Below are 15,350 nucleotides of genomic sequence, written 5' to 3' on the forward strand. Positions count from 1 at the left end.
GCTTTATCCTGTAGGTGATAAACTGATTGTTTTATTGGCGAAGGCGAAACTGTGAAATAAAAATGACTTTTAATACCTTATTTATTCATTTTTAACACTATAACATAGATTTAATGTAACCTAGACTTTATTTATCTACTTCTTAAGGAGAGTTTCAAGCAAATTTCTTATATTTTAATATGAGGACACCATTTCTTGTTCCTTCCTGAGCTAATGACACATAATAATATTAATAATAATAATAATAGTAATGATAATAATAATAATAATAATAACACATAATTCACTGAGAAAAAATTCAACACAAGCATGTCAAACAAAAAACAAACACAAATGTAATATAGCTACATATATTGAATATCCATTTATAGAATACATGTACATATAAAATAAAAACATATATGTGATAATTATTTAAGAAACCTGCGATCACATTCCCAGAATGTGAAGATAGACATGTTTAAAATTAATAAAAAAATATATCTATAAGCAAATAGAATTCTTATATGTAGGTGTTCTTAATAAACTGGCATATATATAAATGAAATTGCCTATCTTTCATTAACATATATGGTTACAAAATGTTTTTTATATATGTATATATATAAATTTAACTATGGGTATTTCCTATATGTCATAAAGTTATATCTTCATATATTCAAGTGAAAATTATTCTGTTGACTTATTATGTCCTATTTTTAATTAATTAGGTCTCACTCCTGACACACGTTGAGCAGAGAGAGAGAGAGAGAGAGAGAGAGCAATGATAGATGATGCTCTCTCGCCCGGCTGTGTGACTCCAGTTTCCAGTATCTTTGGTTGTGTCTCTGCACAGTGTTTCAGTGTTCGACGCCAACAATGAAACAGTCTGTGGTCGTCCGCGTGAGGAGTGTATTTATCATCGAACAAAGACACAGTTTATCATGTAATAAACGCCTCTGTTCTCCAACACGCTGCCCGACCCAAAACACAAAGAGTGGATGGAGGTCAGAGGTCAGAGAGGGCGATGGAGGAACTCATCCAGGGAATTCAGCACACTATGAAGATTATTGACCTCCAAGATATACCTGCTTTGTCATAATGTTACACCACAAATCAGCATGTGATGGTTTTTCCTTTTGCAGCTGGAAATGTAAATGTTTGATTGGCCTGAATTACATATTATTTAATATAATAAATTAAATTGTCAAGAAAAATTAGTAAAGCAAAATCCTGTATATACACTGCATCCACCCTTGCAGAAAGAAATGGATGAAGATTAACAAAGCAGTGAATGTTTTATTCTATAGCTTTTGTTTTTGCCCTTCATGATACTTTAGGTTTCATTATTTGTCATATTTAACATCAAAAACATTTTAATAAACCTTTCAAAAGATGAAAATGTTGGTGATAAACTATCCCCTCTGTTGGCTCACCTGGTAGAGCAAACACCTTGAAGGTTTGGTCCTTAACTCAGCAGTCCAGGTTCCATTCCAGCCTGATGTCCTTTGCTGTATTTCATCATCCTCTTTCTCTCTCACTGTGTTTTTAATCATGGAAAAAAAATAACTTAAAAAATATATACACTTTTATTTTGAAATTCACTTCCTGTCTTATAATATAATTCCCATGTCTGTCTTTTGAACTCAGAAATTGAAACCTGAAATTTCCAAAGACACAAGAGTTGCATGTCATAAAAACGAGCCCACAGGTCGTCTTGTGTAGCAGGTTATTATGGCCCATAGTTACGTATTGTTGCTAGGCGACATCTCGTGGTCATAGTGATCATGACAGGAGCAAAGGGGAAAGTGCGGTGACAAAGTATAGAGCGACAAAGTCCACATCAGGAGCAGGTTGCGGTGGATGGATGGGTCAACATGGAACAGGAATGACACAGGAGAGCGGTGTTCGATTCCTATGTAAAACTAGCTCTTTAAATTGTAACCATGACAACAATGATTTGTGTAATGGTGAGGAAATACTTAATTTAAACAAAACTACAATCTTTTCCTAAACTTAACCAAGCCATCACAGTTATTATAGTAACCATGGCGACAAAGTTTGGTACGCCGCTATCGGTACAGCCCGTGTGTTTATTATTGTAACCATGACAATCACCGTCCGGTACGCCCGGATGCTATTTCAGGAAAACACTCCTATGGGTCGTATCAGAGGGTTAAAAAAACAACATATATGGTTCAGGTTGGAGGACTTGTTGAAGATGTTGTGTAAAATATATTAACTAATGATACTGACTAAACTTCATATGTGTTTCTTTTTTTGTCTTTTAAAGAAATCCCCTCAGTTTTGGAGTAGAAACCTGGCACTGTGACATGTCAACTTCAGCCCGTTTGGCCGGAGCAGCTGTCATGTTTGTGAGCTCTCTCTGGGCTGCGGAGGGCACACGTCTGGCCAACATCAACAGTGAAAAGAACGTCTTCATTAACATGCACGGCCATCCGCTTCCTCTGAAACGGGCCTTTGTCGCCCAGCAGATGCCCCAACACAACGAGGAGAGGCAGATCTGGATCAAAGGGGGACCACAGATAGATGGTATACGATCCATGATGAACGGACAGAGACACACGGGGAGGCGTTTGGCGCATTTACGCTTGTTTGTTCATCTCATTGAAACTTAATTAGTTGAGGTGCTTGGCAAGGTTTTGGTAAATATATCTCAACTAGAAAAGACCTGCTGCTCCTCCTCTAAGTTATCCATTTTATGAGTTAAGTTACATTAATAAACAGTTCCATGTGTGTCTTAATGAACAGCGGAAGGCGCGACAGCTGACAGCGTAGATGGTTAAAATCTATTTCAACCTACTTCAGTGTCATGTTATTTGTTCTGTAGTTGTTTCATTCCTGTTAGCATGCTAACATGCACACAGTGACACCACTAACCATGCTGATGTTTGGCAGGTAATGTTCACCATCTTAGCTTAGCGTGTTAACATGCGAACATTTGGTAATTAGCACTAAACATAGCTGATTACAAAAATTCAAGTGTCGACCTGATGGTGGCATTGGAGGGAAAGTCCCATAATTCATTAGGATGCATCCTCAGGCAACCATGAACGTCTGCATAAAATTGCATGACAATATACAAAAACAGCTCGATTCCCGGCATTTCCAGTCCCCGGTTTATTGGGCAAGATACTGAACCCGAGTGTGTGAGTGAAAGTTGAAATTTTATATCTTACTTTCAAATCTTAAAAAGTCCTCAATCCTTTCAAAATAAGACATCCTGTAACATTAAACTATCATTTTAAATTTCAACAATGTCTAGAAGTGAGTCAGACAGGCCCATCAGTGCTGGTTAGTGCAGAGTTGCAGTGGAGTGAGTGAAGGTGGACGGACGGGATTGGTCGGCAGTTTGATTGACAGGTTGGCTGACCTCAGCGCTGCAGCCTCCACACCACCACCCACCACACTGCCACAGTATAAAGGCTGCTGTCCATCCTCAGCCTCCACTCTCTGGATACACAACACACAGCTGCCTGCACTAACCCTGAGGTAAGGTCATCAGCCTTTTTTTAAGAAAAGAGAAATTGGGCTTTGTATTGTGCCAAAAGATCTGATAAAATCTTTTTAATAATATTAAGTTTTTCAATACCACATATGAAGTTTTTTTTATATATTATATTTTTTATATAGTGACTTAAGTGAATGAAGCACTTTTTCTGCACTGTCATGCTGATAAAAAATATTTTGGAAGTAGTATACACAGAAAAGTAAAGATATTTGTTTCAGTTGATGAAGCTGATGTGTATTCTCTATGGTTGGTGTGGGTTGTTTTTAGTTATTATTGATTTTCATTTCATGGCAACCAATCAATCCAAGCAACTTAAATATTAATAAGTCAGAATTTTAACTATTTTTGCAGCTGCTATTTTGAAATGGATACCATCTCTGTCACAGGTTTTCATTTAATATCTGTAACACAAAATGGTGCAACCAGATAATAATTTGCTGATTATAAATGTCAAAGACAACAGGAAAAGCAAGAAATCTCGACTTTTCTTTCACAAATTAAAGTAATTTAACTTTTTCTGCACCAGTACATTATCTTCAGATAAAAACTGATACTTAACAATCCAGTATTTTACCACTGGAGAGTGTAACAGCAAGTCAATCCTGAATTCTTTGTTCATCTGAATGTTGAAGGTGAAAAGACAGGTGACGATGACTGACCTGGAGACCTCGATGGCCACCATCATTGCAGTATTTCAGAAGTATTCAGAGAGAGAAGGAGACAAACACAAGCTGAAGAAGAGCGAGCTGAAGGACCTGCTTCACGATGAGCTGCCGGAGCTGATGGCGGTAAGACACCAAGAGATCCGGGTCTGTGGCGAGAAGCTCCAGCACCGCAGAAAAGTCTGAAAAGATGGAAATACTTCATATTATGAGTCAATAATACAATCTGAACTGATACCAGCTAATTTGAATCCAGTTGTGTTTTCATCCCAACATGTTTAGTTTTCTCTCTGTCATTGTATTTGTCCTGATCTGAACCTCCCCCCCCCCCGCAGCATGTGAAAGACCAGGCCACGCTGGACAGCCTGATGGAAAGCCTGGACACTGACGGCGACGCCGAGTGTGACTTCCAGGAGTTCATGACATTCATCTCCGTGGTTACCGTCTGTTGCCACGAGTTTTTCGAGCATGAGGACGAGTAAGGGGGGAGCTACAGTAAATTATAAAGAAGCAGTTAAGCCTAGCAACCTGCCGATGATGCCTTCAGAGCAGCGCAGGGTGGGAAAACACAACTCCAGCCAGCAGCCAAAAGACTATGGGTCAGGTTGGCTGGTGGCTGACAAACAGTCCAGTCTCGTCCTCAGCTTAGTCGTAGAGATCCTACCATTTTCTATTCTTCATCAATATCTACATCACTTTGAAAGCTGAGATTTGGCATCGCCACGAAGCTCGTTACAGAATTAGCCACTGATTTCTAAAAGTCTACCACTGAATTAAAGTAGTTGAAATTCTTTAACAACATTTCACACGTTAGACAGATGTTTAGAGCTCCAGTTGGCTGCAGAAGTTCAGCTTGTAACTTTTTTATTTATGTGCTTTTTAAAAGCAGAGTGGCTAACTAGCTACTTGGCTGTAGCGGTTCTTATATTAAAAACATTAGATTGGCTAATGAAAGATTCAAAAATGGCTTCTGAGTTTCAGCCACTTAGTTTGGAAACGGCCAACTAGTTCACTCACCCTCCACTCATCACCGTGGCAATCAACCAGCTAATTAGCAACACCTGTGCGAGAAACAGTTTCAGAATGACTTTGAGTTTTAGTTAATCTAGCTGCCACTTTGGAGGCCACAATTTAGGGGTTTACCAACTGTCTAGTTAGCCTAACTCCAGACTTCAAAATTGAAAGTGACTGGTAAAATAAATTGTGTATTTGGCCCATATGGGTTTTAAAAAGGTTTTTTTTTTTACCATAGCAGCCACTTTATATCATTTGGAGTTATATTATTTTAAGAAATGAGATTTTAAAAATAATTTAAATAAAACCAACTGGCTGGTAGGTTTTGGATGTGGCTGGAAAGTTCTACTGATGCTCAATGAAAAATACTGGGCTTGTAAAATAATTTAAGTGGCTGATAACTGCCCTTGCTCTTGTTTTGCTTAATTTCTTGCCCAGAGGCTCTTTTTGGAAAATCTTTTGACTTCATATTTAAGTAAATAAATAACGACAACTATTTGAGACATGAGACCTTCCAAACGTCTAGTGTGCTGTTGCCTGTAGACGAGTTTCCCTCCCTGCTTCTGCTGCAGGTTTGATCCTGTTAGATTCAGTAGAAACAATCTAGAAAACAAATCTAAGAAACATGTACATGCAAAGAAAACATGGATGATAGCTCTAAAACTGTTAATAAAACAGAGGAGTTCGTCTGATGACGTGACAATGTGTATTTTGAAATGTGGAGCACTGGTTTGTTTTGATGTTGGTGATGTGAAATGAATTAAATTATGAAATGTGTCACTGAGTTTGTGGATGTTTTTATGAGATACAGCTACAGCTCGGTCAAATGATTAATGATGGGACAGATACACCTAAGCCATGTTAAAATATAAATATAATTAATAATTAATACCTACATCAGTTTGATAAGAGAATATTATTTCTCAGTTTCATTCAAAAATCAAGTCTGGGTTTGTTAGTAATCACAGAGCGATCGAGACAAAATGTACCACCTTCTTGCTCTGTAAGTTTTAACGTATGCAGATGATAAAGGTTTACATTACATTTTACATATTTTAAATTAATTAATTATTTTTATGACTTTCTGACAGTGAAATTTTATAAGTCTCGTTTTGGCCTCCAGAGCTGAGACGCAACCAGGCAGTAATCCACTGTTTAAATAGACATAGTAAAACAGATTGCAAAACATTAATCTCTGGTTGTTGTCCTAAGGCATTCTGGGAAATGTAGGAAACCACTAACAGTTGATAACACAGATGAGCTCTACATTAATAAATAGGCTGAAGGTAAGATTATTAAACACAGTATAAACGGTGTGCGTGTGTGTGTGTGTGTGTGTGTGTGTGTGCGTGTGTGTGTGTGTGTGTGTGTGTGTACAGATGATGTAAGAGGCGTTGTCAGCTGCACAGTTTCAGACATCTGCAGGTTGTTTAGCATCAGAGAGGAGGAGTCAGCCTCGCTATTGGCCGGCTGGGGAACAGATCCCGACCCTGGGGACTGACACCACACCCATCTGTATGTGTGTGTGATTGTATGATTGTGTGTGTGTGTGTGTGTGTGTGTATGTGTGTGTGTGTGTGTGTGTGTGTGTGTGTGTGTGGGTGTGGGTGTGTGTGTTTGAGTTGTCCAGCATATGCTCTGTTGTGTTTCTTCTTCTTGGTGAGTGAGGAGCTGACTGCAGATTCTCAGAACTGGTGAGTTTTTTAACCTTTTAAATGAAAGGTTAATGTTTTGTTGTTGTTAAGTTTATTTTATTCAAATGTTTGTGATAGTTTACTTTATGCATTGTGACTGTGTTTATCAGAACAAGCTGCATCCACAGTGACAGCCACTTGCAGCTGTTGCACCTTTGTTTTCACTGCATCACATTAAGAAATCAGCCACTAATCTGTTAACTAATGCTGATAAAGTCCTGTATCTTCACTGAACATAACTTTGTTGCACATGTTTTCAGTTTGCTTATTTTACAAGTTATATATGTAGAATTAGCTCCTGCTACAATCTTAATTAATGAAAAAAAGAAGCGTGAGGAAAGTGCAGATTTAATCCTGAGGTGATGAAGCTCTGGATCAACAGAATAAAATCGGTCTGTTTTAGTCGATTTCACATTAACAGCTGTTTTCTGAAGCATGACTCTTGTTATTGAGACAAACACTGACACTTTTGTTCCATTTTGCTGTCGTTCCCCTGAGGTCATGATTCAGTCTGTATAACCAGAGGCGATAAGTTCCCCCCTCCCCTTTAAAACATTATTTTAGTTACATTTTTGTAAGAGAAGCAACATATCCTGATATATTGGAGCTGCTTGTTAATTAAGAAGTTTAAAGGATGATATTAGTGGTTTTGTTGGTTTACCCTGATGATTATAAATCTTGAGTTTAGATTCAGGTTTTCATCTTGCAGAGAACTCAACTGTCTCGACACTGATCATTTTAAGGAGGATCCTGTTCAATTAATTGCAGGAGAAAAACTGTAAAACTTCCAGCCTTTAATATCTCAACAACTGCTGGAAACATTTCCATGAAACTTTTGTACAGACATTCATGGTCCCCAGAGGATGAATCCTGAGGGCTTGGATGATTCCCAGATTTTTCCTCTCCACCATAAGACACCATTTGGCATCCCCACGACAAAAAATATGTTTTCTCTGTTCAGGTTGACATCAGCATGGACGTTCACACGCCAACTCCCCGTTCAGGTTTAAAGGAAATATTTTCTTCTTCTTTTCCTCCAAAGGTCGTGGACATCGGAAACGGTACGTACACGTATGTGATAATGTAACTCGAGAGTTAGACACCAGCTTCATGAACAGTCTTTATGCTAAGCTAAGCTAACCAGCTGCTCACTGTAGTTTCATGTGAACCATACAGACATGAGAGGTGCATCGATCTTCTCAACTAACTCTTGGCAAGAAAGCAAAAAAAGTGTATTTCCTTAAAACAAATGAATGAAATAAGAGGCGTTCAAAAACCCTCAGGAATCTACAGCGTTTCTGTGTACTGGATAGACTAAAGTCGCCATCGCCGAGTGACCAAAACTGAATAAATAATACAGTAAAATATAATTTTATGGCAAAATATTTGCAGCCATGTGTGGCTGTAGATCGTTTAGTCAGACCTCAATACAAAAACTGATGTTTTAGACTGATGCAGCACAAACACTTTGATGTTTCAATATGTGATCAAAGGAGGAAGTCTGAACTTGATGTTAGGTTACATTCCTCAGACACTGCAAGCGTTTTCGGACCGGCCGAGGTGTGTGTATGTGTGTGTGTGTGTGTGTGTGTGTGTGTGTGTGCGTGTGTGTTTAGCAGGGAGTGTCTTATCAGAGAGGAGCATGGGAAGGAACCTCCAGGGTCTGTCGCTGTGGAGATAACGGCTGACACACTGATACCCACTGGCCCTGGTTTCCAAGCATGTTTTTGCACATTAAACTAAACTATAAGGCTGCGTTCAAGTTATAAGAACAACCTGAAGCGTAGCAGGAGGCGGATTTTCTCTGAAACTAACTGTTTGATGAACGATAAAAGCAAAAAGCGGAGGCACTATCATTATTATTATATGAATAGAGTAGCTTGAGTCTATTGATTGATCATTTGATTGGCAGCAGAATTTTGTTTCCAAATCAGCCAATTTCACTTTATTTCATCCCTACTTATACAAATATACATTATAAATCTACTACAACTTTTAAAAAATAAAAAAAATAATTCTATATGTTCATGCAGAATAATATAATAAATGAGTGAACTGGCAGATTTATGGTCAATAGATGTCTGTAATTTTTACTGGTATCTTACAGTATTTCAGTTAGTTGTTCATGTAATTAGGCAATACAATCAAAAAGCTGTATTTTTAAATTTTACAGTAATGTACAGGAGCCTTTTTTGTCTCTATAATGCTGTAAAATCTGTAATTATCCAGTGCTGTATAATTAACTGATTTTGCCACAAGGCAGGTTCAGTCCATTCTACTGACCAAAAACACCTAAATGCAACATCCAACATCCACTTTTAAATCCTTGTATAAACTTTGGAGAGGGATTTAAAGGCAGTTTGTTTTAGCATTTTTAAAGATTTTTCTTGATAAAAAAGTTTAGAGTCAAAGCCAATAGCAGCTGTGTTTGCTTTGGCCTGATACATCAAGACGTTCATTTATTCACAGTATCTCCATGACTCAAGTTCACTAAACAGAGCTCTTATTTCATTTTTGAATATTTAAGACTTTAATTATATCAGCTTTTACATATGCTGGTTTCATAGTGGCCTTCTCTGTTAAGTATAGATCCTCTGCAGCATTGCTGTTTGTTTGTAGGGTGTGATGTGAAACTTTATGATGATATTATGATGTGTAAACATGTGCAGGATGAGTCGAGCTCTCACACCGAGGCTCTAAAATAAACAGTGGTTGTTTGAATCCCATGCATGGTCGGATTCTGAGTCGAGACAAAAAAAAAAATATATATATATATATACATATATATATATATATATATGTATATAAAAGGAAGTAGGTTGAAAAACCAAATCCTGTGACACTACATGTCTGTGGTGGTTCAGGACTGAGAATCTGCAGACTGAGACAAACTACAAACTCAAACATCAAAAGGAAAGAGAATTTTAAAAAAATGTTCCTGCAGGAACAGAGTTGACAAAAATGCTAATTTTGATTTCTTCTTTTTAGAAATTCTCTTCTGGGCTCTTGCTGGTGTTGAAAGGAGCTTTGTGGCATTTGTTCCTACAGAGTTCATGAACCTGTTTTCCCCAAATACAAACTCTGCTGGAGGATTTAATATTTCAACCTAATCTTTTACTCACTTGATTTTATCTAATATCAGACAGTAACATCCATCACTTTTAAGATGCTTCACTTTCATCTGGTATCATTTAAAACGTTAGAGTTTTAAATATGAGTCTGTCAACCCTCAGTACAAATCATTCACTCAGCTTGGCTGCACAACACGAGTTTGGATAAGTGGAGCCACTTGGTGTTTTAGGAAACAAGATGCTGTTTCCAAGGATTATGTTTTAGAAAGGTGGATAAACAGAAAATGAATGAGTAAATGAAAGAAGGAATGAAAGCTGCTTTTAATCCATTTTTCAATTCATTTTACGTCTTTACAGACGCCCACCTGGACGATGGAAACATTGCAGCCTTAATTGGAGGTGAGATTTTGACTTTTATCCTTTTCTTACAGGATTTCTTATTACTTTATGCCCATATTTAGTTATAGTTTTTTAATGAATTCCTCTACGGTGCAAATTGTCCTTTAACCCTTTTTGTGGCTGCAGTGACTCATTTTAAAGATATCAGAGATTTTGAACCGGAAACCTTTATCCCACATGACTTGAACGCAGCATAAATCTGTCGAAATATAATACATACCAGTATAGGATTAAACTATTTTGGCTACAGATTGAGACCAGTCATGTATGGAGTCCTGAGTGTGACTTAAAAATTATAATCAATGAGATGACAGGTAAACATATTAGTAAATGGAATTTAAAAAAGTATATTATATATTATATATAAGTATATAATCTAAAAATGAAATCATCTGTGATTAAATATATGATGAGGTTGGATTTGTAAGTATTGACATTTATTCTCCACCCTCCAGGGATTGTTGGTGCAGTGCTGCTGGTGCTGATCTGTGTAATAGCGCTATTGCTGTGGTGCCTGTCCAGACATAAAGGCTCATATGTCACCAACGAGATGGACGACGACGACGACGACATCGTCAACGATGACGACGATGACGACGATGACGACGATGACGACGATGACGATGCCGAGTCCGTCGGTTCCGATATGGGGCTCCAAACCCAGGAACCTCTGAAGATCAAAGAGCAGGAGTAATGTAGAATACGGACTTGAGATGTGCAGTCAGGGACGACATAGCTTTGTAGCTTTGTCACAGACACCAGATGTGAAAATGAAATTTTTTCAGGGTTGTTATTTTCCAAAAGTTACCGATGTCTTACAGCTGCACTGAGCAGATTTGCACTTTGGCAGATTAATGAGGACAGAATTTAATTTGAAGAAACTTTTCTCACATTCTGTTTATTCTGCCTTTTTTTTTCACCTAAATATCAAACACATTAAGGAAAAAAACGACCTTAAATTAACCCTGCCTTAATAATTAAGTGCCATTTCCCTTTTTAAAGTCTCTCATTTTCACCATCTCACTGTCATTTTTTATACAGAAACGAACTGTACATGTTAAAAACTCCACTTGCCGATACAGAAGCTGCTGGTTTTTAAATCTTTTACAGCTCCTGTGACTCCTCCACCAGACAAATGTGATTTTTACAGAAAAATAAACTTCCTTTGTTTTTTAAAAGGGGCCAAACTAACTAACTTACCAGACGCTGATAAACATTTACCAGCATCTTAACTCTTGGTGTTTTTCCACCCTGGTTGCTGTCATATTTTAAGCTCCTAACAATGGCCAACTCTGACTAACACACCGCACTGTTATGAATCAGATGTTAGAAATAATGTGGGTAAACAATTAGACAAGAGAGTTTATTGTAATTTTCCAACCTGAATTCAACCCACACTGATGTTTTCTCTCTGTATTTCTGTCTTTTTTTTTTTACTAACAGAAAATCTGTTTTTCACTTTTTTCAATAAACAGAAAAACGGTGATTAAATACAAGATGAAAAGACTAAGAGAGAAAGAAACAAGAAAGGATGCCAACACTTAGTTGCAATAATTAATCATGTTCTTTTGTTCTGTTATAAATAGTGTGGAAGAAGAAGAATTTAAAACAATCATATTTTTTCAAAATCTTTGTTTACACATGTAATTATTAAAATCTCGTCTTTTGCTTTACTTTTATAAGAATAAAGTTTACACTTTTTGACACTGTGGAGTCCCTGGTGTTTGAATTTGGTGCCTCTGTCTGATGAATAATTTAAACTGCTCCATCTGCTGACTGGAATGGAGTAATGCAGCCTGGATTGAAGAGAACACATTTCATTGGAGCTCAGTTTCAGCCACACTACAGGGATTTATTAATACTTCTTCTACTTCTACTAAGAAGATCAGAAAACTGTTTTTCAGTTTTCCATTTTTCTATCAGGTGTTTATGATTTAAATATTTTTTACCTCATAGTTTTGTTAATTAATTAAATGAATGTAAAAGAGGACACTCTGGGATATGAACTGAATTTTTTAAATCAGTTTAATTTTCAGCTTTTTTAAAGCCTGAAAACAGGAAAACTAATTGTTGTAGCTGTAATACCACCATTTACCTGCAGATGGTGCTAAAAGGTGGAATAAAATGAATCTTTACAGCAAACAGCAGAGAACTGATAGAAAACTAATTCTATTGAATGCAGTTTACAGTCATAACCATAGATAGGGGAAACATGAGGAGGAAGAAATAACTAGGAAGAGGAGGAAGAAAAGAGATCAAAGTAAAAAAGGAAGAGGAAGGAAAATATACTGAATAAAGGAGAAGTTATTTGATCTGATACATTATTGTCTCATCCTGTTCATTAAAGCAACAGCAGTGTGCTCATGTTACCTCATTAAATATTTAAACAGACACACACAGAGTGGCAGAGTTAATATAACGTGTCTGTGTGTTTATCGACTAATAAAACCCACAAATTAAAACCGTGTGACGCTTGTTAATGAACTGCCTTTAAACAGAACACACACACACGCACAAACACACACACACAAACACACACACACACCACAGCGGCGTTATAACAGCTGAGCGGGCTGAACCTGAACCACTGTGGGTCATTTAGAGACAAAACATTTAACTCAAACTAAAAACCACCCGTTTAGGAGCTTAAATTCTCAGAAGAAAAAGTGAATGCTTGTTGATTTTTCCAATATTTTAAATGGTTAAACATCTGAAATAATGGTAGTTTGATGAATGTGTTTTGGTTTCCTTCACTTCCACGCCTCAGGCTACGTTTTCTGGAGTGATATTTAGCCAAGAGGAGCCTCTCCTAAATTTTCCAACATCTGATCATCTGTCAAATGATCTGTCTAATTGCAGTTTGGCAGTTTTCCTCACATTTGTTCAGCCAAACCAAACAGTAAGTCGTCTGTGGTCTATCAGGTGTCAGAGTGATTAGGCAGCATGGAGGTTTGGTATGGTGTGAGTCTTAAACCTGTAAATAACCCAAAACACCTGAATCAAATAAAGGATAAATCAAAACTAATCTGTCTCCCAATAAAGCAGGGTTTCTCAGTATAATAAAATCTTTATAATAAACTTTGCGCTCTTGAAAGTGAAGTAAATAAAAGTATGTTAAGATGGAGAACTTTAACATTAAAGCTACAGAAATGTCACTGAAATTTAATTTCATTTGCAGAATGATAAAATAATACAACAAGATTGTTAATTACACATACCTCTGCTTATTGTTTCAGTTCTTTATCAATTTATTATCTTTATCAATTTTAGGAGAAAAATCACATTTTCTTCTTGTGTTGTAATTTAAAGTATTTAAGTCAACATATTTTAAAGGTCCCATATAGTCTACTATATTATATACTATACTATACTATACTATACTGCGAAAGTATCAAAGCGCTCAGTCCACAGAGAAATGCACACAGCCTGTATTCAGAAACTGAGCCTTAAAACCAGCCGCCAGCGTTCCTGAACTTTGTGATGTCACAACAAAGCAGTCACCACCCTCAGCCACACCCTAAACCTGCCCAACTGCATCCACCATTCAACCTTGCAGGATTTGGTTTCTGAGTGTTTACCTGAAATCTGCAATATTTTTATTTGATCACTCAGAAAACAGTCAGCTGTTTAGGCACGGAACCTACTCTCTTCTGATTGGCTCACCAACCTGTTGTTACCAGAGCTCCAGAGAGAATCCTGAGAGAGAAGATGTAAAACTACACTGAGATGGTTTTTAGTTCTTAAATTTATCTCTGGTATGGATCAACACTTCAAAATAAAACACAGGAAAACCTTTAACGATGCACTTCTAGTTAATGGTTTTTCTGCAGTTCCTTTCTGACTCCAGGGAAGAATAAAAGCCCTTAATAGACCTTTTCTCACAGCAGATAGTTTGACTCACTGAAGCAGGGAAAGCGCAGGTGTATCTGTTAACATCATGATGAGTCAGACCGATCTGCTGCCGTTCAGATGTGGTTTCAAATGTTCGTAGGTGGACACACATATAGATGATAATGAGGCCAAAGTTATTTGAGAGAAATGGTGACAGAAACAGAACATTTAGATTTGTTTTCACACTGCAGGTGGCAGGAAAGTGTGTGGGAGCATGTGGCTGTGAGCGTTAGCTGCTGGCGTTAGCATGGCCTGAGCTATACCATATGACATGCTGTTGTCACCCTGTTGTAACTGTGCTGTTGCATGCATCACCTCTGCTTCTCTTGTTTTCTTTCTGAACGCAGGTATAAACAGCACATCGACAGTTACAGTGGTTTTTAAAGGGCAGGCCAATCCCACCATCTCTCTCAGATTAGCTGAGCAGTTGTGTATCTTTCTGTTCCCAAGGTCAAAGGTAATTTTGACAGAAATACACCAAGCCATGGATGTATTAATAGAACTGAACACTTTACTCCCAAAACCCCAAAGCATTTTGTTTAGCAACTTTCGACTGAAAATAGTTGGCAACACTGCACTGCATTATACTTAAGAGTCCAATTAGGTATAAATGAACAACTCCAACGTCCTCAAACCAGCCTTTAAATGGAGTATTTCCATTTTTTGCGATTTCTATTTCAAATGAGAAAATTGCCATTTTTAGGATTCATGTGACACCAGTCCACTGTGGGCAGATTCTGAGGGTCTGGATTCATTAGGGCAGTTTTCACCTAGAAAAAGTTTGTCTATATTCCAGAGGTTTATATGTGAGAGAAACTGTGTGGGATGAAAGGGACAGGTGCATGCAGGTGTTCTAAAAACAACGGGAAGTTAGTTCGTGTGGTTTGGCTGCTTATCAACACAAAGCAACACAATGCTGCAGCAGAACGAGTGGTAATTAAGGTAAGCTATACTTTGAAGTATTTAGTGTCTGAATCATAAATCAGTCAAATCTGAACAAAGAGGCTGTTATATTATTATAATCTCTGATGTCCATTGGGATTAACATCCACAAACCTATTTAGAAAAAACACTCCAGAACTTGCTTGAGAATCATCAGGTTTTTACA

The 15,350-nt window shown here is 37.4% G+C and overlaps 2 protein-coding genes across 2 annotated transcripts; both read left to right on the top strand.

The window, feature by feature from the left end:
* Positions 1-3,411: 3,411 nt before the first annotated feature.
* s100b (S100 calcium binding protein B) lies at positions 3,412-5,097 on the top strand. The gene is made up of 3 exons (XM_022760576.1): positions 3,412-3,492; positions 4,144-4,299; positions 4,509-5,097. The coding sequence occupies exons 2-3, from the start codon at positions 4,162-4,164 to the stop codon at positions 4,653-4,655; spliced, it is 285 nt and encodes a 94-aa protein (XP_022616297.1). The 5' UTR covers positions 3,412-3,492; positions 4,144-4,161; the 3' UTR covers positions 4,656-5,097.
* Positions 5,098-6,769: 1,672 nt separating this feature from the next.
* LOC111232881 (nucleosome assembly protein 1;2-like) lies at positions 6,770-12,057 on the top strand. Its single transcript, XM_022760563.1, has 4 exons — positions 6,770-6,881; positions 7,843-7,942; positions 10,310-10,351; positions 10,807-12,057. The coding sequence occupies exons 2-4, from the start codon at positions 7,855-7,857 to the stop codon at positions 11,043-11,045; spliced, it is 369 nt and encodes a 122-aa protein (XP_022616284.1). The 5' UTR covers positions 6,770-6,881; positions 7,843-7,854; the 3' UTR covers positions 11,046-12,057.
* The last annotated feature ends 3,293 nt before the right edge of the window (positions 12,058-15,350 follow it).

The sequence above is a fragment of the Seriola dumerili genome, unplaced genomic scaffold, assembly GCF_002260705.1.
Source record: "Seriola dumerili isolate Sdu_G_001 unplaced genomic scaffold, Sdu_1.0 BDQW01000018.1, whole genome shotgun sequence".
NCBI lineage: Eukaryota > Metazoa > Chordata > Actinopteri > Carangiformes > Carangidae > Seriola > Seriola dumerili.